Genomic DNA, 24,686 nt, shown 5'->3' on the forward strand with positions numbered 1-24,686 from the left:
GACATCCTTGCCCAGACTTCCTTTGGATTCGGCATCTTCGGTGTGTGTTTTAGTGGGTGTCTGAATTAAGTATTTCCTGCGCATACACTCAGAAATGTGTTTTCTCTTATATTCACCGACCGACACAGCTCCTCTCTGTAACTACATGGGTTGTATAGCCTGCCATTAGGAGAAACTAGGCAAAATTGTTACACAATACACAGAACTTTAATCCCGCCCCGGGGGGCGGGCCCCGTGCTATCAACCCTCCTCCTGCTGCTAGCAGCTTCAGTTTTTATTTTGCCTAGCAAGGAGAATGACCTAGGAAACCCTGCGGGCCCCTCAGTCCATATTTTTACTGCAGGTTTGCTGCTTTTTGCGCAAGATGAGATATTCTGAGATTTTCTATCAACTGCCAGCTGGGTGACAGGCTGGTTAATGATATCCTTGTAGTCTCCCCAGTCCGGCCATCGAGCATCTGCAGGCTGCAGCTACGGCTCGGCAGGCCACAAAATACCTCATGCTCCAGAGGTGGTCGGTGAGCTTCAATGCTCCGGGGTATACATATGACCGGGCTACTGATATCTGGATCACAGTATACCGAGGCCAACAGCTACCCTGTAACTGCTCAGGCATAGGTCTGTGATGGAATGTCTCCCAGCTCTTCAGGACTGGTAAGTACGGCTCTCCTTGCTTTGGTGGGGGGAGCAGCTGGGCATTCCCTGGGAGGTCGATTCGGGGGCCACCTCGCCTCCTTATCTTTTCTCCCATGTCCCTATCGCCCCTCCCTTCCCCCTCTGAGGGGGGTGTCTGCATGTGCTGCGGGCGGTGTGTGTGTGTGGGGGGGGTTGCTGTTTCTCACCGGTGGGGACTCTATGCGGTTGCTGTTCAGTCCTGGTCCGTGTCTGGAAAAAGCAGTTTTGTGGAGGTTGTCTGTCTGTCAGCAGGCAACTCGTTTTTATTTTTGCTCTTTTCACCGCATGGCGCTGTTCCGGCGGCCGTCTTGCATTTGGGAAAGCTATAGATTCCCCTGGGGAGCTTCAGCAGCCATTTTCCTTAGGATTCCTATTGATTATTTTGGCGGGCATTTTGTGAAAGCCTAAATGCTTTCTTCACCGCTGGCTTCTTGTGACAGCATGACATGTGCTTTCTCTTATTTCCTGTATCCACTGTGTGTGTGGGACACTGGATGGCTCTGTGCTGAACGCTGAAGCTGTTCTGCAGATCGTTGCACCACTGTTAGAGCTGCTTTGGCTGACAGTTTTTTCTCCTCTCTGCATCTGGGAACCTCCTAGGGACGACAGGCACTATTGTTGGCATTCACAGAACGCCCCAGGGTGGTGAGTCTATCGCTAAGTAACCCCCCCCCCCCCCACACACACAGCGGCAGCAGGAGGGTGGGACCTTCACTGTCCTAAGTCCCCTTGCAGGTGGCAGACAGGAAAGGGTCAGCATGGCTTCAGAAACTGGTGTTTCTTCCCCCGAAATCCAGGCTATAGCAACCGGGTCACCTGCAGTTAGCGCGGTGCGCATGGACACCCTGACGGCATTCCTTGACTCCTATGTTGCTAAGATAAAGGCGGCACGTGGCAGGAAAGGTGCACATAAGAGGCCCCTGCCCCTCCCCCCCCTCCCCGTCCTCTGGGGAGAGCTCTGATGCAGACTCGGGCCCTTCTGCGGCTGGAGACCCCTGCTCTGACCTATCAGATGTGGCTGACCAGGACCGTTCGGAGAGTGAGTATGATTCCCCCCGTCCGGGTCTGGGCATGACAAGGCGCTTGTTGGAGCACTTATCACAGCTGTGCGTGATACCCTGAAGATTCAGGAGCCAGCGGATTCCTCTGCTGATGTACCGGTCCCTTTTGGGTCCCACAAGCCTAAGGCAGTGCTCGACAAAACCCGGTCGCCAGGTCGCATTGGTGACTAGAATCAGCGACCTTGCGCCTGGGGCAGCATAGCTGGGGGTATCCCGTCTCCGTGGACCCCCCCCCCCCCCCGCGCGCGATCGCGTCGGGCCGCGCCGCAGGCGGCCGGTAATTGAGCCCCCGGCTTTGAGGCCTTCTGTGATCCTATGGTTCCTTCTGGAATCTGGCGCCCTCTTGTGGTGGCCGTTGGAATTACAACCAACAATGCTAATGGGATTGCCTGCCAGTCTTTCTCCATCCCTTTACTTAGAACCCCTAAACAAAACAAACAAAAAATATATATATATATATATATATTTTTTTTATTATTTATTCTAACACCCTAGAGAGTAAAATGGTGGTCGTTGCAATACTGTCTGTCAAATTTTATTTAATAAAAAAAAAAAAAACAGTAAAGTTAGCCCAATTTTTTTTTTTTTATATTGTCAAAGATAATGTTACGCCGAGTAAATCGATACCCAACATGTCACGCTTCAAAATTGCGCCCGCTCATGGAATGGCGACAAACTTTTACCCTTTAAAATCTCCATAGGCGGCGTTTAAAAAATTCTATAGGTTGCACGTTTTGAGTTAGAGGAGGTCTGGGGCTAGAATTATTGCTCTTACTCTAGCGATCGCAGTGATACCTCACATGTGTGGTTTGAACACCGCTTTCATATATGCGTTCGCTTCTGCACGCAAGCTTGGCGAGACAGGGCGCATTTAAAACATTTTTTTTCTTATTTTAACTTTTATTTTTATTTTTTTCACTGTTCTTTTAAAAAAAAAAAAATGTGTGTCACTTTTATTCCTATTACAAGGAATGTAAAAATCCCTTGTAATAGAAAAAAGCATGACAGGTCCTCTTTTATATATGAGATCTGGGGTCAGAGAGACCTCACATCTCATATTTACACTAAAATGCAATTTAAAAATGTCCCTCTAAGAGCTATGGGCAATGACTTGGAGACAGGTGGGGAGCTGGGGGCTATCTTCCCCTCACTCGTCTCCATGTCAGGCCAGGGACAGGTCCAGATCGCCGTCACGGACCTGGCTCCTAACTTTTTTTAGCTGGCTCCTAGATTCCAAGCAAATTTGTCAACCCCTGACCTATTTGTCCCGTATTTTTACTTTATTTTGATAAATTCATCTTCAGGGAATGGGGTCGCCCGCAGTGCACCTTTTCAGTCCCCAAAAACTTGGTAGTGCGTTACCCCCTTGAGGAAAGCCTTCCTTCTCAAAAAGTGGTTGGCTCCTCCAGTCATGGACCCCCCAGTATCTAGGTTAAATAAAGTAACCACGATCCCGGTTGAGGGGACTCCTGCATTCAAGGATCCCATGGACAGGAAGGTCGAAGCAGTGGCTCGTTCCTTGTTTACGGTTGTGGGGTCAGCCGTGCGACCTGTACTGGCATCCACACTGGTGTCGCAGACACTGACTGAGTGGGCAAAACTTTTGCACCACGAATTGGGAGAGCAGAATGCCTCCCCTGTCTGCGTGGAGCTAGCAGACCAACTAGTGCATGGCCTTAAGTACGTTTGTGACGCGGCACTGGATACTCTCCCTCTGCCATGCAGGGCCTCAGTGTCAGCCCTGGTGCTGAGATGCCTTATTTGGCTTAAATGCTGGTCTGCTGACCAGGCATCCAAAAAAGCCCTGACAGATCTTCCTTTCCTTGGTGACCGGCTCTTTGGAGCCTCGTTGGATGACTTTATTAAAAATGCCACGGGTGGTAAGAGTACACTACTCCCACAGGCCAGGAAGGCTAAGGAGCCATGCCGCAGGCAAGTGCCCTCCTTTTCCCGCTCACAATCGGCTTTTTCGTCCGCACGGTGCTTCGGCAAAACTACCTCAGCCCGACAGGATGCCCACGGATGGTCAGAAGCGTCCCTGGAACTGCAAGCCTAACAAGCCTGTGAACAAAAGTGCTACCGCATGAAGGTTTGCCCCCACCCGTGTCTCTGGTGGGGGGTCGTCTTTGGGAGTTTGCAGCCCGTTGGACCTCCTGGTTATCAGACCAAATGAGTCTGTGATCTGATTTCCGCGGGCTACAAGATAGAGTTTTTCTCTTGGCCGCCAAACAGATTCTTCCCCTCCAGCATACCCACGTCCCCGGTTCGCCGGGAGGCCCTGCTAGGGGCAGTAAGGGACTTGCTCAATCAGGGGGTGATTGTACAAGTTCCAGACTTGGAACGCTTCCAGGGGTTCTACTCAAATCTGTTTGTGGTTCCCAAGAAGGAAGGGGTACGTCCAATCTTGGACTTAAAAGCCCTCAATCACTTTGTAAAAGTACAGAGGTTCAGAATGGAATCAGTTCGCTCAGCAGTCGCTGCACTCCATCAAGGGGACTCCCTGGCGTCTTTGGACATCCAGGATGCGTACCTGCACATACTCGTATGCCTTCGGCATCAAAAATTTCTGCATTTGGCAGTCGGAGAAGCCCATTACCAGATTGTGGCTCTTCCCTTTGGCCTGGCATCAACCCCCCCGAGTCTTTACCAAAGTACTGGCTCCAGTATTGGCGTTGCTGCAACAACGCAGGATCGTGATTGTGGGTTACCTAGACTATCTCTTCCTGAGAGCTTCTTCCGCCTCAGAATTAGAGGAGAATGTGGCGATCACCATGCAGACTCTGCAAGAATTTGGGTGGCTGTTGAACCTAAACAAGTCGGTGGTTGTGCCGACCCAGCGTCTGGAGTACCTGGGTTTACTATTGGATTCCAGGGAAGCGAGGGTCTTCCTCCCCTCAGACAAATTGCAGACTCTCAGATCTGCAGTCAAACAACTGATGAACCGCAAGTGGTCATCACTCCACTTTTGCCTGCGAGTGCTGGGGCTCATGGTAGCCTCTTTCGAGGCAGTACCTTATGCCCAGTTCCACACCAGAGTCCTGCAGAAGGAGATCTTGACAAAATGGGACAAATCTCCGTTGTCCCTGGATCGGCAGATCCAGGTGAGCCAGCCTGTCAGGAACTCCCTGATCTGGTGGTTGAGGTCCCCGGTGATTCCGTCCGGAAAATCGTTCCTTCCTCTGAAATGGACGGTGGTCACTACGGATGCCAGTCTGGCCGGCTGGGGTGGAGTGATGGGGATTCAGTTGGCTCAGGGCCTCTGGTCGACTGAAGAATCCAAGTTGCCTATCAATCTGCTCGAATTGAGAGCGCTGAGGCTGTGCCTCCACATGTGGTCGGCGTGTCTTCAAGGGCGTCCGACCAGGATGCAGTCAGACAAAGCCACGGCTGTGGCATACATAAATCACCAAGGGGGAACAAGAAGCTCTGCCGCTGCTCGGGAGGTCGCTCATATACTTCGATGGGCAGAGCGACACGTTCCGGCCCTGTCGGCCATTTGCATCCCGGGGTGGAAAATTGGCAGGCGGACTATCTGAGTCGACAGATGCTGGACCCAGGAGAATGGGCATTGCATCCGGCGGTATTCAGGCTGCTGTGCCTGAAATGGGGCACACCAGATGTGGATCTATTGGCCTCCCGGCTCAATCGGAAGGTCCCGAGATTCCTGTCCAGGACAAGAGATCCGTGGGCAGACGCGCTGGTGGCTCCGTGGGATCAGTACCAACTGATCTACGCCTTTCCTCCACTGAAACTGTTGCCACGTCTGCTTCGCAGAGTGGAAGCCGAGGGGATTCCGGTAATCCTGATTGCCCCAGATTGGCCTCAGTGGGCCTGGGGCGCCTGGGGGCAGACGCACCCTGGTGGCTGCTATTGCGAGAGGACCTCCTATCTCAAGGTCCAATCTTTCACCCTGCTTTACCATCGCTGGCTTTAACGGCCTGGCTGTTGAAAGCCAGGTATTGAGGAACTGGGGTCTGTCAGACTCAGTGATTCCGACTATGCTGAGAGCGCGGAAATCTTCTTCCAGGAAGATATACCATCGTACTTGGAAGGCCTATATCTCCATGCGTGAGGAGAAAGGGTGGCATCCGCGCTCCTTCTCTATATCCAGGATCCTGCTGTTTCTTCAGCAAGGTGTAGACCAGAGGTTGGCGTTGAGCACCATCAAGGGGCAAATTTCAGCTTTGGCTGTCTTTTTCAGCGACCCCTAGCGTCTCGCTCATTAGTGAGTACTTTTGTTCAGGGGGTGCACAATGTAGTCCCTCCGGTGCATCCTCCGTTGCCTCCGTGGGATTTGAACCTGGTGTTGTCGGCATTTCAGAAGCCGCGGTTTGAGAATATCACGGAGATTCCTCTGTTGACCCTTTCACAGAAGGTGGTCTTTCTAGGGGCCATCACATCCGCCAGGAGGCTTTCGGAACTGGCGGCCTTGTCCTGCAAGTCGCCTTATCTGGTCATCCACAGGGATAAGGTGGTGTTGCGTCCGCAACCGTTCTTTCTACCGAAAGTTGTCTCGGCATTACATATCAATAAGGACATTGTTTGTTTTACCATCGTTGTGTCCTAAGCCAAAGCACCCAAAAGAGGTGGCCCTTCACGCTCTCGATGTTGTTAGGGCTCTGAAGGTGTACTTGTCTGTCACGGCTTCCTTTCGGAAGTCAGACTCACTGTTTGTTTTGGTGGCTGGTCCTAAGAAGGGTATGGCGGTCTCGTCGGCCACCATTTCCAGGTGGATCAGACAGATTGCCTCCCTTTCCAGTCACGGCCCACTCTACAAAAGCAATCGGAACGTCTTAGGCCTTCCGACACCAAGCGTCTGTCGCTCAGGTGTGTAAGGCGGCGCCCTGGTCGTCTGTCCATATGTTTACCAAGTTTTACAAGGTAGATGTCAGTGCATCGGCTGATCCTGGTTTTGGCCGCAAAGTTCTGCAGGCAGCCGTGTAGTTGCTATTGAGCTTTTTCCCTGTTTTTTTCGATAAAAACACAGTACTCTCACCCCTCGTTTGGCACTGCTTGGGGACGTCCCATGTAGTTACAGAGAGGAGCTGTGTCGGTTGGTGAACATAAGAGAAAATAGGATTTTTGTACTCACCGTAAAATCTTCTCTGTTATTCACCGACCGACACAGCACCCACCCCTCCTTTTCTCTACGTTATACTGCTTGTTGACGTACTGAAGCTGCTAGCAGCAGGAGGAGGGTTGATAGCCCGGGGCGGGATTAAAGTTCTGTGTATTGTGTAGCAATTTTGCCTAGTTTCTCCTAATGGCAGGCTATACAACCCATGTAGTTACAGAGAGGAGCTGTGTCGGTCGGTGAATAACAAAGAAAAGGATTTTACGGTGAGTACAAAAAGCCTATTTTTCTCATTCCTTTTTATTGACAGACACAGCCTTCTTTATCCATGATAGTTATATCGCCTCCGCAGGAGTAGGACTTGGCAGAACAAAAAAAAACAAAAACATTTGGCCACTCCCATGGGCCATCCTCAGTTAGTATATAACCCCCTCCCTGCTCTAGGTATTCAGTTTTTTTTCTGCCTAGTCAGGAGTAAGGACTTAGTTCCCTGCTAGGACCGCTAGTCCTGGGAATTTTTGTTTGTTATTTTTCGTTTTTTCCTGGATTTTTTCCGGTGAGATCTCCAATCAACTGCCGGCCTGGGTGACGGACTGGACACTTGGTCCAGGGGTCACCCCAGTCTGGCCAGCGAGCGTGTGCAGGACGCAGCTACACACTGTCGGCTGCGACATATTCCCACTGGACAGGGGCTGGCCCTGCGAGTTAAACGTCTCATGTGGTCGCATATGACCAGATTTTGGCCTGTGTCGCAGAGTTCCTCATGGCCGACAGCCCCTCACTTTGGTGTCGAGGAGGATCTGTCCAGAAGCGTTACCCGCGCATTTCGCTGGAGAGGCAAGTAGTCCCCTCCTCTCCTTCCCTGGAGTGTTGTGGGACGCGGGTACTCCCTGGGATGGTCAGTCCCTCAGGGGTTCTCCTCCACCCCCCCTTTCCCAGGTGAGACCCAGGCTTCCGGCCTAGGGACTTTTTGGGACGCACTGCCCTTTTTTTTCCACCCTCTGGTTCATATTGGTGTGGGGTATCTGTGGGAGGCGGGTGATTGGGGGTCTTGCTGACTAATTTAGGCCGTGACTTTGCTGCCTACCAGCCGAGTGTCCATCCAGGGCTCAGGGCCGGTCCGGTCCCCTCCGCGGGCTGCTTGCTCCTGGCAGGTAGCCAAAAATCTAGCCCGCAGCTTTTGCGGACTACCAGCTCTCATTGGTCCGGTTGCCCCACGGGCCATGCGAAAATTTAGGCTGCAGCTTTGCGGCCTACCGTCCAAGTGTCCGTTCAGGATTGGCCCAGGCTGCGTGCTTGTGGCGGGTGGCCAAAAATGTAGCCCGTGGCTTTTGCGGCCTACCAGGCCGCGTCTTCGACGTGGAGTTGCGGGGCTCTGCGCCCCCAGTGAGGGGCCGCTGTCTGTGCCCCTATGTGGACCTAGGAGAGGGGGATCCCGGTGGGTGGGACCCCCCTCCCCCCCCCCCCTGACTTTTTGGGATAGCGCTCAGGTAGCTAGCTTAGTATAGGGCCCTCCCCTACCTCCCCTGTTCAACAGTCCTATATAATACCGAAGTTGGACGCAAGGTGGCGTCCGCCTGGCGTGACTGGAGACCTGAAGCGCAACGCAGCTGACGCAACGCATCTGACATATCGTGCTGCCTGTCCGAGTGGCTGGGGGTCAGGGCTTTGAAAAAGCGCATGCGCGCAAAACATGTAAGCAGGCCAGTCGGCATGGCAACCCTCCTTACCACTGAGCTTTCCACGTGACCCCCAGCCGCTCGGACAGGCAGCACGATACGTCAGACTGGTGCGTTCCATTTATCTGCACTTTATCAACTTTTGCTTCTCCCCCCCCTTGGGTGAGGATTGTGTACAATTACCAAGTCCCCATGATCCAGCTGATCGGTGGCAGTGCAGCTTTTCCATCACTTTAAAGTCACATACAAAAGACTGCAGGGGTGATTTATCACAAAACATCTCTGTTTGTATTTCTTATGATTGATGGATTTTATGCTTTTTAAGATCCCAGGAGGATCAGATGTCTTTGTCATTGTTTTTTTTATATTTAATAAATTATGTTTTATGTGTTTTTTTCATATCATAGCACAGGTTTCTTTGCTGCGCTGTTTTATTTATTTTTTACATCTAATTCTGGACCTCAAGGCCCTGACCTGCCTTGTGTGGGTACAGCAGTTCAGGATGGAGTCCGTCCACACAGGGGTGGCACTCCATCATGAGGTCTTTCTGACTTCTACCACCTCACGAAAGCTTAGGCATTCTATTATGTGCCCGACTCCAGCACATTCTCCGTCTGCTGTGGGTGCAGAGCATTATCGGCGCGTGGTGTGGTCCTTTTGATTTGGCTGCCACTCCTGTTCACGAGGTGTTGGTCCCGGATTTGGCATGGTTTCGTCAGTGGGGGTTGATGGTACTGGGTGAACGTCTGTGCCAAATTCTCGATTACCCAGAGGAGCAATGTAGTTTCTATACCGACTTTCTCTGATTTCAGTTGGCGTCTATACTGTTGCTGTAAGTCTGCTTTGGTCCGACCAGAACGTTGGTTTATCTGAGCCTGACCGGGCTTCAGCTCTGGCCATCGTGTTCTGCCCTTGGACAGACTCCAGAAGTGGCATGCAGTGTTTCTTCATTTACTATCTGGTAGGTGTGCTCCTCTGCGGATCTACATATGGGTGTTGGGTCTGATGGTATCTACCCTTTTTTGAGGCAAGTTCATTTGCACAGTTCCCTTTAGGGAGATCCTGGCATAATGGGACAAATACCCAAGGTCTCTGGAGGTCTTGACAAAGTGAGACAGATCCGGGTGAGCCAGTTAGTCAGGGGTTCCCTGATCCTGGTGGCTGAGGTCCCCGGTGTTTCAGTCGTTCCTACCTCTGAAATGGACGGTGATCGCAACGGAGGCCAGCCTATTCGGCTGGGGTGGAGTGATGGGAGTTCAGTCGACTCAAGGCCTCTGGTCGACGGAGGAATCCAAGTTGCCGATCAATATGCTTGAACTGAGAGTGATCGGGCTATGCCTCTCCACATGGTCAATGACACTGCAAGGGTGTCCGATCAGGATCCAGTCAGACAACGCCACTGCTGTGGCATACGTCAATCACCAAGGAGGAACAAGAAGCTCGGCTGGCGCACGGGAGGTCGCTCACATACTTCCGTGTTCAGAGCGCCATGTACCGGCCCTGTCGGCCATTTACATCCCGGGTATGGAGAACTGGCAGGCGGACTATCTAAGTCATCGGATGCTGGATCCAGGAGAGTGGGCGTTGCATCCGTAGGTGTTCAGGCTACTGTGCTTGTGGTGGGACACACCAGACATGGATCTTCTGGCCTCCCGTCTCAATCGGAAGGTGCCGAGATTCGTGTACAGGACAAGAGATCCATGGGCAGACGAGTCAGACGTGCTGGTGGCTCCATGGGATCAGTACCAGCTGATCTACGCCTTTCATCCACTGAAACTTGTTACCACGCCTGCTTCGCAGAGTGGAAACCCAGAGGATCCCAGTAATACTGGTTGCCCCAGATTTGGCCTCAGCGTCCTTGGTATGCAGACCTAGTGCGCCTGGTGGCAGATGCTCCCTGGCGACTGCCGTTGCGAGAGGACCTTCTGTCTCAAGTTCCAATTCTCCATTCTACTTTACCATCACTGGCTTTAACTGCATGGCTATTGAGAGCCAGGTGTTGAGGAACCAGGGTCTGTCGGACTCGGTGATCCCAACTATGTTGAGAGCATGGAAATCTTCTCTGAAGATATTTTCGTACCTGGAAGGCCTGCATCTCCATGTGTAAGGAGAAAGGATGGCATCCGCGCTCCTTTTCTATATCCAGGATCCTGCTGTTTCTTCAGCAAGGGGTGGACCAGAAATTGGCATTAAGCACCATTAAAGGACAAATATCAGCTTTGACTGTCCTTTTTCAGAGACCACTGGCATCTCACTCTATAGTGAGTACTTTTGCTCAAGGGGTGCAATATGTAGTCCCTCCAGTGCGTCCACCGTTACCCCAGTGGGATCTGAACCTGGTATTGGTGCTTCAGAAACCGCCGTTTGAAAATATCAGTTTCCCCTGTTGACTCTTTCCCAGAAAGTGGTCTTTCTAGTGACCATTGAATCGGCCAGGAGGGTTTCGGAACTGGCGGCCTTGTCCTGCAAGTCGTCCTGCAAGTCACCCTATCTAGTTATCTACAAGGATAAGGTGGTGTTGCGTCCGCAACCCTCTTTCCTGACGAAGGTAGTCTTGGCGTTTCACATCAATGAGGACATTGTGTTACCAACTCTGTGTCCTAAGCCGACACATCCTAAGGAGGTGGCTCTTCATGCTCTGGATGTGGTTTGGTCTCTGAAGGTGTATTTGTCTGCCATGGTTCCCTTCCGGAAGTCAGACTCACTGTTTGTTTCTGTGGATGGTCCACAGAAATGCATGACGGTCTCGTCTGCCACCATTTCAGGTGTATCAGACAGATTGTAGTGCAAGCCTATGCCTTGAACAGGCAGGTGCCACCCTTTACGGTCACGGCCCACTCCACGAGAGCAATCGGAACGTCTTGGACCTTCCGGCGTCAAGTGTCTGTCGCTCAAGTGTGTAAAGTGGCGACCTAGTAGTATGTCCACACGTTTACAAAGTTCTACAAGGTACATGTCAGTGCATCAGGTGATGCCTGTTTTGGCCGCAAAGTTTTGCAGACAGCTGTATAGTTGCAATTGCATATGCAATTTTTCCTTTTTTCCTGTTTTTTGGGGGGTAAAAATGCAGTACCTTTTTAAGTTAATGCACTGTTGCATTCGTTACCACAGTTTTTGGTGTGGTTTGAGGGTAGTAGTGCTCCGCTGAGGAGCACCCTGTTTTTTTGTGGTGGTTTTTCCACATACTGTAGTTTTTTGTGGGTAAAGTTTGTACTAGCTCCTACATGCCATGGTGGATGAAGTTTTATGCTATTTTCCCACCCCTCGTTTTTGGCACTGCTTGGGGATGTCCCAATAGTCTAAAGAGAAGAAGCTGTGTCAATCGGTGAATATAAGAAAATAGGATTTTTACTCACCGTAAAATCCTTTTCTCTGTAATTCACCGACTGTCACAGCACCCGCCCCTCATATTTTTATTTGCGTTATACTGCTTGTTGACATACTGGGGCTGCAGTAGAATGCTGAGGGGTTGTTACCTAAGGGACCACCCCTTGGTCAGAACTAGAAAGTTCTATTTTTATTATCCCATGTTAACATGTAATGCCTAGTCTTCTCCTGAAGGTGGCATAACAACCCAATGGTCTAAAGAGAAGAAGCTGTGTCAGTCGGTGAATTACAAAGAAAAGGATTTTACAGTGAGTATAAAAAAAATCCTACTATTCCTGCACTGGGACGGGCCAATAATTCAGCAGTAGGGTAAACTGAGGGACCTGTTTAGCAAGTACCTAGGTGAATAACTACAATTAGCTCATTTACCGCCTGGTTGAGGAAAACCTCATTAAACTTTAAAGGATTACTGTATAGGTAAATGTCAGGAGTTACCTCCCTATTGTACTACCCCTGCGTAGCCCATAGAAATGAATAAAAGGGTGGTAGTTTGATCTTTGGACTTTTCAAGGTACAGTTTCCCTTTATGGCACAACTATATTTCAGATATGAATATTGAATCAAATGTATATGTAGACAGCCACATCATTGCTGTGAGAATGCTCATTTTTGTTTTTCTATTTGTTTGTATTAGGGGAGAATGCTCAAGGTAAGAAGATATTTCTGCGGGACATTTGGCCTAGCCGTGAGGAGGTTCTACAAGTGGAGGAAAATGTAGTCATTCCATCTATGTTCAAAGAATTAAAAGTTAAAATAGAGGTACGAAAAGATAATCTTTGGCTTCTTGGACATGGCTGTACAGCAGGCAGATCCTGCTTAATGACTCTCCGGGACCCGCTGCTGCTATGTACAGCTGTCCATTGAGATTTATAATATTTAGCTGTAGCTGGTCGTACTGTGGGTGTTGCATAAAACACCCTTATGGGCACTGACATACTGTAATCGCACACAATCTACTAATTTATCCCAATAGGCGTCAGTAGAGACATTATACAGGCTCTGAAGTAGGGCCCCTGTACTTCTGTGTATATGAGGATTTAAGCAAAGCTTGATGATTAATATTATCAGAGTATTTTGAGTATTTTACAATGACCGTTTCTGTATTTTTGTATATAACTTTTTTTTTTTTTTTTTTTTTTTTTTTTTTATAGCCTGGTAATATTCAGTATGTTTATCTTTTAGAAACAGAATTCTAGGTGGAACCTCCTTGAGGCACCTGAAAGCACTTTATTCCCCTGGGATCACAGATCCACCTATATCAGAAGTCCACCTTTTTTCCACAAGCTAGTGAGTATATCAGAACTTCAGCTGGTTGGAGCCCCTTTTGACACTGCAGCCTTTATTCATCGGTATTGCTCTTGGGTTCCATTTACTTGGAATGGTGTCAGATATGACCAAAGTCATGGCAGAATTTGCAGGAGCATTGGTTGTGCACAATTAATACATTATACATTAATACATTTCCTTTTAGAGGTTATGCTTGCCTAGGCCTAATGACATAGGGAATGATCTGTAAAATCTTTGAAAAATGAAACTGTTGAATGTAGCAACTGTCGCATATAGTTGGGGATTATGAGGCCTCTCTGCAGCTTGCACACTGGATGGTGAAGTGCTCAGAGACTGCACCCATACAGGCTACAGTACAGGAAGACACACAAGATGAGGATTTGGGCAGGCATGGATTACTGGAGTCGGGAAAGAAAGGCAGCTAGTGCAGATCTGTGCAGGGGTGCTGGCATTGTGGGAAATCTGAAATACTAGGACAGGGCTCACTAGGACACGGGCATCTCAGAGAATGCAGATTCACGGGATACCATTGGCATACATAAAGGGCCTAGGACAGGGAGGATGCCTGATGGTACCAATGGGAGAGCTCACCCATACAGTGAAGATGGCAGGGCCAAGGCACGGAATCACTATAAGCAGGCAGAAGTGCATGGGGGGGACACAAAGCAAGAAACAGACTAGAAATACAAACAATGACACAGAAACAGACTGAAGTGACAGGTGCTGATAATAATGAAAAGCAGGCTAGAACTCACTGGGAATCACAGGTGCAGGAAGGCTGAAAAATGCCAGAGGAACACAAGGGAAACAGAAGCAGAAGTATGCTGGAATGCTCAAAGAAAACAAAAGGTGCAAGGATACAGGTTACAGACAGGAACACAGTCACTAGGAATAGGCTGGATGACCCATTACACTGGAATGCTTTGGAGGACACTTGTGAAATCGCTTAGAAATGGGAGGGGGGTTAAACTAAAGGAACCTTAAGAATCTCTAGGTCTCTTGGAAAGTCATAAACCCTAGTAAATAATGGGGAACCTGGTACTAGAAACACAAGCTGTTGCTCAGCTAATGCCTGAATGAGGGCTAAAAGTGATAATTAAACTCTTTAAAAAAAACCTGCTCTGTGGGGGTCCCTCTCTGGCGCTCTTGGCTCCTGGATTCGAGTACCCCTCCCCCTAGAAAGGGGGGTTACTTGTGCAGGTTCGTTCTCGGCCTTGCTCAGTACATCTTTTGACACGCAGTGCGACTTGGCCCCGCTCTCTCATCACTGGATTTAATTGACAGCAACAGGAGCCAATAGCTCCCGATGCTCTCACTGAATCCAGTGAGAGAGAGAGAGCAGTGCTGGACCGAGATTGGGCTCAGGTAAGTATTTAGAGGGGGAGAGAGATACCCAAAAGCTTTTTTACCTTAATGCAGAGAATACATTTTAAGGTAAAAATCCTTTAGGCATTACAATCACTTTAAATAAAAAGGGAGATGGCCTGGCTGGGACTGGGTCTATAGCTAATTAAATCAGAAGCAGGTAGATAATCATTCTTGTGAGATAATACAAGCGTACAATGAGGACCTTGCAGTTTAAAGCCATTGAACTACATGTACCAGCATGCCAGCTGGTCTTTGAGAGTGGATATGACAGATCAGCAACCTGTTAAATTCTAGAAGAACCGTTTAAATATTGCAGTTAATTTTTTTTATTTTTTTTTTGTAACTGTCATCTATGTATTTTCAACTGTGCAGATTAGTGCCTGTTCTCATCATAAAAATGACAGCCTACCCGTTTATAAGGAAATTAACAGTTTTTGGCATCAGTTTTTTTTTTTAATGACTGCTTTTTAGTTTCCCTTTTTTTAAATTTAGCTGTATGTATGTTTTTTTTTGTTTTTTGTTTTTCAAAGTTTGAATTTGCTACCTGCATAAAACCTTCTTCTCTCCCTTCACTCACATCAATTCAGTCATCCTTTTCATCCTGTCCAGAATTTTGAGTGAGAGAAGATACTGAACAGCCGCACTCCAAAAATTTTGCCTTTATTCATAAAAAAAGGAATCTCAAAAATACATGCCACAGCACAACACAGGACTGTGGTCAGCTTTGATTAAGCACTGTTTAAAAGTGTGAAACACGTCAGCTCTTCTGTCCTGTTCTGTTATGGCATGTATTTTTGATATTCCTTTTTTATGAATAAAGGCTAATTTCTGGAGTGCGGCTGTCCAGAATCTTCTCTCATCCTAATTGCTATATGCATTGCCAGCACCTGTTGTTGCTTCAACTTTGAGGAGAGGTTTATTTCCATTGATCTACTTGGAGTGGTGATCCCCCTTCCCCCCTCAGAATTTTGAGTGTTTTTTTTTTTTTTTTCCCCCTTTTTCTTTATTTAGGACAACATCACAGCACCTCTTCAGCCAATTGAGAAAGCCCACGTGCTGCTTTATTTAGGAGATTCAGTGACTACTGATCATATTTCTCCTGCAGGAAGCATCCCTCGTGCTAGCTCAGCAGCCAAGTACTTAGCTCAAAGGAAGTGAGTTATGTCGAGTGTTATACTTTTGTGTAATATTCTCAATTTATTCAATGTCTGTGCTAGTTGGATTTCAAGTTGTGACAAACAATTGTTTATCAATTCTTGAAGCCTGGCCCCGCGGGAGTTTAATTCATATGGAGCCCGAAGAGGCAACGACGCAGTGATGACTAGAGGCACATTTGCAAACATGAAGCTTCAGAATAAACTTGTTGGAAAAACGGGTCCTAAGACCATTCATTTTCCATCTGGACAGATGGTGGGTATGCATTTAGTTGAGTTTTTTATTTTTTTTTATTTTTTTTACTTGTTTACTGTCTTGTTTGATTTGCATTAGCTGCTTTGCTTCTGCAAAGGAACTGTATAATGCTTTTCATAAGTAATAGGAACTGTATAATGCTTTTCATGTACATGCATAACAATTTTTTAAATAAAATGCTAATTGGGTATTATGTTGCAGATGGATGTATTTGATGCTGCAGAACTGTACCAAAAAGCAGATATTCCACTTATTATTATAGCTGGAAAAAAGTATGGATCAGGGAACTCAAGAGATTGGGCAGCCAAAGGACCATTTTTGTTGGTATGTTTTCAGATTTCTAAATGTGGAATGTTTTAGAATATGGATAGTTTGAAGGTCAATCATTCTAGTTTATTTTGAGTGTCATGTTGTCGTACTAACTAGTTAGTATCGGGTGAGAAAACATTGAAATTAAGCTGGTTAGTTTAGAAAGTGCGTTTATACACTTTACCTGTTCTCTCCAAGACAGCTATATTTCCGATTATTTTACCCATTAAAACACATTCACGTTTTAAGATATGTTTGAAAGCCCAAATGGGAAAAGTCAGGACAAACTGAGTGTTCTTTCTAACGTTTATCATCTACAACAGGGTGTCCGGGCTGTGATAGCTGAAAGTTATGAGAAGATCCACAAAGAACAGTTGGTTGGCATTGGCATCCCCCCTCTTCAGTTCTTACCTGGAGACAGTGCCGAATCACTTGGCCTTTCAGGAAAAGAGCAGTATTCTATTTCTATTCCTGACAGTTTGGCTCCTGGAGATACAGTGAAAGTCAAGGTACATATTTGAGTGCATTTCTTTTTTTTTTTTTTTGTTATAAAAATGGACTTTGCTTTATCGCAGATTTATTAATAATTGGATGTTTACTGGTACGATCAAATACTTTCCACCAAATTTTCTTTTACAGTATATTGCATAGATGTAGAATGAGTTTCTGAAATTAAATAGTTAAAGTGGATGTAAACCCGATTCATGAAATTTGAGCTGGGAACATATATCTGCAGTGTTTTATTATCTCTCTTCAAAGCACTATGTCCCTTAGCTGTCTCCTGCTCTGTTCTTCTGTTATCAGCCTGATAACTCCTGTCAAGTTCTCCCACATTTAATAAAAGCAGCCTGAGTTTTTTTTGTGATGGGGAGGATGCTATAAATTAGCAGGGTGCTGAACTATACAACAAACGGAGCTGAAAGTCTCTACCTATGAGTAAAGGGGTTGTGTGCCTTTCCTCCAATTGGATGTATTGGCTGTATTCCTGGGCTTCTCTGCAGTCTTAACCAGGAAGTGAAAATCTGCTAACAGGAAGAGCACTTTCTTCTTTTTATTTTTTTTTACAAATAACGAAACGTTTATTGAAGAGAGTAAAGACAGTTTACACGGTGTATAACAGCATAGCAGAGTGATACAAATCAGAGCTTGTGGAACGACAGTTAGTCTATTAGCTTTTTACATATCTCATCACGTAGCCTTGACCAGTCCATTACAGGTGTACGTGATGTAAACAGTTAACATATCTGTTGCAATACAGTTGCTTGGGCCTGGTGGTCCAAGGGAAAAATTAAAACATAGTATACAAGCTCATACAAGGTTTAATTTAGAAAGTGCATTGCAGGTGGCAGCATTCCCCAGCCAAGTGTCCCATATTTTGCCATATTTAGAAGGGCAACCTCTGTGAGCATACATTTTTCTTATATGGGAGAACCCTGTTGACTGCTACTTTCCACTCCTGGAGTGTTGGTTGCATAATCTGGAGCCATTTCCTTGCAATAAGCAGTCTGGCGATGAAGAGCGATTCTTGAAGGAATATCTTATGAAATTTGTCGGGGTCTGGGAATATCCCCAGAAGACACTGTTTAGGACATAATGTTAGAAGCGATCCCAATTCATCATGGATAAATTGCACAATGTGTGACCGGTAGTCCTGTATTGCTGGACATTACCATATTATGTGAAAAAACGTGCTAAAGGGACTGCTACACCTGGGGCATAAGGGATTATAGCTAGGTTTGTATTTGGCCAGGCGGATCGGGGGCAGGCATGTTCTGTGCAGTATATAAAGTTGTGTAAGACGGTCAGACAGTCTGGTAGAGACCTTCTTGCATCAGGAAGAGCACTTTCTAAGCAATATATACAGTTGAATACAGTAGATATACATGTAAAACTTGTGTAGGGAGATTTGTTTCATCTCCGTGTGTCATCTGAGGCTGTTGACTTCACTGGATATATGTGAGGGTTTACATCCACTTTAAGGCCCTTTTCACACTGCAGCGATCTGAAAGTCACACAATTTTGCTGCAATTTAAGGGAATGCCTGAGTAAACTTGAGGTCTATGGCCTTAAAATCGGACCAGAGTAGTGCACAGACTACTTTGAACTCTGTGTGACTTGAAGTTGACAGATATGAATGGTTATCATTGAGAATCACGGGGTACGACTTCTCATGCGAATTTGCACTCCCAAGTCGCAGGACAAGTTGCACAAGTGTGAAAGGGGACTAAAACATTTTTTACCTCCAGCATTTCATATTCCTGATTATGTGCCTGCTAAACCACGTACTTGTATGAAAAAGTATCCTGCAAGTCCCTCTGCTTTCCTATTAAATACTGAGCACACTTAGCAGGAGAGCACAGTATGGTCAGTTCCCTAGCTGTGCTGAGAACTCTGCCTGTTCTCCCCCAATGATTTGACTTGTCCTGACACCTATAGCCTTTCATTTGGAAGATCAGTGTGCTGCTGATTCACCTTACCAGCTATTATGCAGCTGAGAATAGAGGGAATATTATGATCATTTATAAAAAAGTGAAAACCTTTTTTAAATTATAATTTTTTTTTTCTCTGTACACACGTTTGGCTTTCATTTCAATTTTAACCACTTGCTTACTGGGCACTTAAACCCCCCTCAGTCCCAGACCAATTTTCAGCTTTCAGCGCTGATGCACTTTGAATGACAATTGCGCGGTCATACAACACTGTACCCAAATGAAATTTTTATCATTTTTTTCCCACAAATAGAGCTTTCTTTTGGTGGTATTTAGTTACAGCTCGGAGTTTTATTTTTTGCTAAACAAACAAAAAAAGATGCAAAAAAAAAATAAAAAATAATGTTTTAATAGTTTGTTATAAAATTTTGCAAACGGGTCATTTTTCTCCTTCATTGAAGTGCGCTGATTAGGCGGCACTGATAGGCTGCATTGGTGGGCACTGATGGGCTGCATTGGTGGGCACTGATGGGCTGCATTGGTGGGCACTGATGGGCTGCATTGGTGGGCACTGATGGGCTGCATTGGTGGGCACTGATGGGCTGCATTGGTGGGCACTGATGGGCTGCATTGGTGGGCACTGATGGGCTGCATTGGTGGGCACTGATGGGCTGCATTGGTGGGCACTGATGGGCTGCATTGGTGGGCACTGATGGGCTGCACTGGTGGGCACTGATAGGCTGCACTGGTGGGCACTGATAGGCATAGTTAAGGCGGCACTAATAGGCACAAATAAGGCGGCACTGATGGGCAAAGATGGGCACAGATAAGATGGCACAGATGGGTGGCACGGATAAGTGGCACGGATGGGTGGCATGGATGGGCACTGATAGGTACCACAGATAGATGGGACTGATGGGCACTGATAGGTGGCACTGATAGGTGGCTCTGATAGGTGGCACTGCTGGGCACTGATGGGCGGCACTGCTGGGCACTGATGGGCGGCACTGCTGGGCACTGATGGGCGGCACTGGGGTGCAGCACCTTTGAGGCAGATTTTGGGTGGCACTGCTGGGTGGCACTGCTGGGTGGCACTGTGGGCACTGCTGGGTGGCACTGTGGGCACTGCTGGGTGGCACTGTGGGCACTATGGGCACTGCTGGGTGGCACTGACAGGGGGGCACTTTATTTCAGGATGGCACTGCGGGTGGCAGGTGGGCACTGGCAGGGGGCAGGTGTCCGCTTAAATTGCTGGCCGTGATCGGGACTGATGTCCCGAACACGGCCGCCGGCGATCGGCTTTTTTTTTTCTCCTCGCGCTGTCAGCGCGAGGAGGAATACTAGCCGATTACCGGCTCCGTTTTATCACATGATCAGCTGTCATTGGCTGACAGCTGATCACGTGATAAGGGGTCGGGATCGACCCCTTACACGGATCGGTGATCAGGCGAGTCTCACGGACTCGCCGATCACAGAGCGCGCCGCGCGCGCCCCTCAGGGGGCGCGCAGGCCGCTCGTATCCGGGACGACGTCAATAGACGTCGTCCCGGAAATGTGGGTCCGCGCTGTTGCCGTCATTTTGCAATAGCGCGGTACCCAAGTGGTTAAACTAAATGGGTTGTTAAACAAGGTGATCGTTTTACAATCACTAAGTACTTCAAGCCTTGTTTCTCATGAATCAGTATTTTTTTTCTGTACTAGTTATCGCCACCACAAATTGTCACATTAGACATACAGTGCCCTTAAAAAGTATTCATACATCTTGAAATTTTCCACATTTTGTCATGTTACAACCAAAAACGTAAATGTATTTTATATGATAGACCAACACAAAGTGGCACATAATTGTGAAATTTAAGGAACATAATTTCCTATCTTGCCACAGATTCTCAATTTTAATTTAGGGACTTTGGACTTTAACTGGTAAAGGTGAACCTTCTCCCCAATCAAGTCTTTTGAATGCTCTAACAGGTTTTCTTCTAGGATTGCCCTATATTTGGCTCCATCCATCTTCCCATCAACTCTGACCTGCTTCCCTATCCCTGCTGAAGAAAAGCATCCTCACAACATGATGCTGCCACCACCATGTTTCACAGTGGGGATGGTGTGTTCAGGATGATGTCCGGTGTTAGTTTTACGCCACACATAGTGTTTTGCTTTTAGGCTAGAAGGTTACATTTTGGTCTGACCAGACCAGTGCACCTTCTTCCACATGTTTGCTGTGTCCCCCACATGGCTTCTCACAAACTGCAAATGGGACTTCTTATTGCTTTATTTTTGCCACACTTTTCATTAAGGCCAGATTTGTGGAGTGCACAACTAATTGTTGTCCTGTGGACAGATTCTCCCACCTGAGTTGTTGATCTCTGCAGCTCCTCCAAAGTTACCATGGGCCTCTTGAACGGCCATGTCTTGGTAGGTTTGCAGCTGTGCCATACCCCATTTTTGGATGATGGATTGAACAGTGCTCCGTGAGATGTTCAAAGCTAGGGATATTATTTTATTCCCTAACTCTGTTTTAAACTTCTCCAGAATTTTATCCCTGACCTGTCTGGTGTGTTTTTCTTGGCCTTCATGATGCTGTTTGTTTACTAAGGTTCTCTAACCTTAGTAAACACACAGGTGGACTCTATTTACTAATTAGATGACTTCAGAAGGCAGTTGGTTCCACTAGATTTTAGTTAGGGGTGTCAGAGTAAATTGGGCTGAATACAAATGCACGCCACACGTTTCAGATATTTGGTTGTAAAAAACGTTAAACCATTTATCATTTTCCTTCCACTTAACAATTATGTGCCACTTTGTTTTGGTCTATCACATAAAATCCCAATAAAATAAAATTTACGTTCTTGGTTGTAACATGACAGAATGTGGAAAATTTCAAGGGGTATGAATACTTTCAAGGCACTATACAAGAGCCGAATAGAAATGGGAACTTTTTATTATCCACTAACTTTCAGTAATTGTTCCAACTTTAGGACAGCTGTGATTTATAAGCTTCTGACAGTGCTCTAACACGTTTTTAAACTTTTGCATTTGTCTCCTTTCAGACAACCAGTGGAAAGTTATTCAGTGTCATTGCTGCCTTTGATAAAGAAGCAGAAATCACATTCTTTAAGCAAGGAGGAATATTGAACTATGTGGCTCGAAAATACTTATAGTAATGTCAACAACAAACTGATATGAATTATTCTGATGCTTCCTGTGCTCCAATCCTTCATTTTCCATGAGGCAGTAAAGAAGAGCTAGCGAAGTGTCCTCATGCACTTTTAGTAGAAGACTGGTGCTATGAATACGCCTTCCTTAGTCCTACCAATGGATTACCAAGAATCATCAACTTGCACATTACTGAGCAAGTGAACTGTTCTACTGACCCTGAAATCTTGTGCACAGTTCTACAACCTACCCACTGCTGTTTCATGAACTTCCAATGGCGGTCTTTCTGAATGACATTTTATTTAAACCTATTCTTCCATTTGATGCCGTCTAGGTTTCCATTCGCTCATGGAAATTAAGACTTGTTTACTTTGGGATTAGTTAACACCAGACTCAGTGTTGAGTATGTTATGAAATAAAGATGCCTAAATCTACATTATCAGTTGTTTACAGAGTTTGTTTACAGTGTTTATTCATTAGTAAACAGGTAAGTGCGTTTAGTAGTAAAAAATAATTTCAAAGGTATATGCCACCCACGATTTGAAGATTTGAAAAGCATCCCAGGAACACGTACCTTTCCGGTGCATTTTTATTTTTTCCTATGCATATATAGCTACAGTGCAATAAGTCGCTCTACTGCTTAAAATGGCCTTGTTACAGGTAGTCTGGTGTATGGAGACCACAAACTGCTCAGTCACGTGAAGATCTAGGTCAGGTGTTCAGCCCCACCAATGTAAACTCTACACTGTTTCTCACACATTAAGAGAAGGGCATTTGCATGTGCCAAAGTCATTTGAGAAGCTGCAATCTAGCACAGCAATACAGGAATCGAGACAGGTGTACATTTCACGTGACTCACTAAATATCAGCAGCGCATGTGCTCTGAAGGTCCGGCAGACGGTGCCAGAATGGAGGACTCACAGGCTCTGGGCCACTCACAGCGCCGGAGCCGTGAACATGGAAGAAACGCAGAGGGAACATCGGCTCCCTCAGCGGTGATCGGGAGGAGGTGCGGGAGCTTCGTTCCAAGGTAAGTATTTCATAATGAGCCTGTATGTAGTGCATACTAGCTCATTATGCCTTTTCCTTACGGGTTGTTTTTTTTTCTTTTTTCAGGCCATTCAACCGCTTTAAAGACTAAACTTGTTTTCTGACATTTGTTGCTTATAAGTTAAAATCTGTATTTCTTTATCGTACATCAGGGGACACAGGCTATTATTCCTAACTGGGCTATACTTCATCTCCAGGTGAATGGACACTGGTAGACCAAAGGTCTTTAGACAGGAACTGATCCCCTATATAACTCCTCCTATACAGTAAGTACTTCCATTTTTTTACCAGTGTCTGCAAGGTCCCGGGAGTAGAGAACTGAAAGGCAGATTACACCTGTACATGTTTCGTGAAATCTGCCAGCGTTTGGAATGATCCCCTGAAGGCTATTGCTCTGGTACGTCCCAATAAGTAAGGCATAATAGCCTCACTCTGTGTCCCGTGATGTATGATAAAAAAAATAGGATTTTTTTTGTCATACTCACCTGTAAGATCCTTTTCTTTTGAGTACATCACGGGACACAGGTCCTTCACCTCTTTTTGAAGATTAAGTGCTTGCCAGAAAACTGAAGTACTTCCCGTATGGGAGGGGTTATATAGGAAATCACTTCCTATCTAAAGACCTTTGGTCTAGCAGTGTCCATTCACCTGACGATGGATAACCCATCAAGTAAGGAATTTATTAGCCTCACTCTGTGCCCCGTGATGTGCTTAAAGAAAAGCATTTTACAGGCAAGTATGACGAAAAAAATCTTTTATTTTTTGCCCAGAACATTACTTGGAACCCCCAAACATTATATATAATATATATATTGTGTATATGTGTGTGTATGTATGTATGTGTGTATATGTGTGTATATATATATATATATATATATATATATATATATATATATCGTATTTGCCGGCGTATAAGGCGACCCCCTAATTGTCCAGCTAAAACGTTGGTTTTGACATATGCTCGCCCTATAAGACGACCCCCTTTCGACTAGTCTGTCTAGTAGCTTAGGTAACATGCTGAAACTGCAATAAGTCTGTGCAATTTAATCACAAGCTTTGTGAAGCAGTGCTTTGGTGGTAAATACCTCATGTGCCTGGCAAAATCCACTGATGGTGGGTCGGGTGCCAGATGGAGGGTCGGGTGCTTCAAACCAAATCTCCGGTGTTGAATGGCGAGGTGGCCATGGAGGGAAGAGGAGCCGAAGGGTAGCCGCATTCGGTAACATACTGTATACAGTATTACAGTGTACCGCGCCGAGCCAATCACTGCAAGCGATGTATTCTATTAATGAATACAAAGCCTGCACGGATTGGCTTTGAGATTCAGAAAGGCGCGGGCTGATGATATTACAGCCTCTGCCAATCCGAGCAGGCTTTGTATTCATTAATGGAATACATCGTTCGCCTTGATTGGCACAGGTTGGAACATCATCAGCCCATGCCTCTCTGAATCTCAAAGCCAATCCGTGCAGGCTTTGTATTCATTAATAGAATACATCGCTCCCCATGATTGGCTCGGCGCAGACATTAATGCTGACATCCATATACCGGCGTATAAGACGACCCCCAATATTTGGAGGATTTTTATAAAAATGTAGTATAAAAGGTCGTCTTATACGCCGGAAAATTATATATATATATATATATATATATATATATATATATATATATATATATATATATATATATATATATATATATATATATATATATATATATATATATATATAATTTTTTTTTAGCAGAGACCCTAGAGAATAAAATGGTGGTTGATGCAATATTTTATGTCATACTTTATTTGC

The 24,686-nt window shown here is 46.3% G+C and overlaps 1 protein-coding gene across 2 annotated transcripts in view; it reads left to right on the forward strand.

Annotated features, from left to right (window-relative positions):
- The window catches only part of IREB2 (iron responsive element binding protein 2), a 77,004-nt gene extending 54,731 nt beyond the window's left edge, over positions 1 to 22,273 (forward strand). For both annotated transcript variants that reach the window (XM_077472291.1, XM_077472292.1), the window contains 7 exons: positions 12,510 to 12,634; positions 13,058 to 13,162; positions 15,542 to 15,684; positions 15,793 to 15,940; positions 16,142 to 16,264; positions 16,573 to 16,758; positions 21,729 to 22,273. In XM_077472291.1, coding sequence (XP_077328417.1) covers positions 12,510 to 12,634; positions 13,058 to 13,162; positions 15,542 to 15,684; positions 15,793 to 15,940; positions 16,142 to 16,264; positions 16,573 to 16,758; positions 21,729 to 21,839 — 941 coding nt within the window. In that variant the 3' untranslated portion in view covers positions 21,840 to 22,273. The remainder of the gene's footprint in view (positions 1 to 12,509; positions 12,635 to 13,057; positions 13,163 to 15,541; positions 15,685 to 15,792; positions 15,941 to 16,141; positions 16,265 to 16,572; positions 16,759 to 21,728) is intronic.
- Positions 22,274 to 24,686: the final 2,413 nt, after the last annotated feature.

The sequence above is a fragment of the Lithobates pipiens genome, unplaced genomic scaffold (assembly GCF_037356315.1).
Source record: "Lithobates pipiens isolate NorthernLeopardFrog02 unplaced genomic scaffold, aLitPip1_a1.2 Scaffold_8, whole genome shotgun sequence".
NCBI classification, from domain to species: domain Eukaryota; kingdom Metazoa; phylum Chordata; class Amphibia; order Anura; family Ranidae; genus Lithobates; species Lithobates pipiens.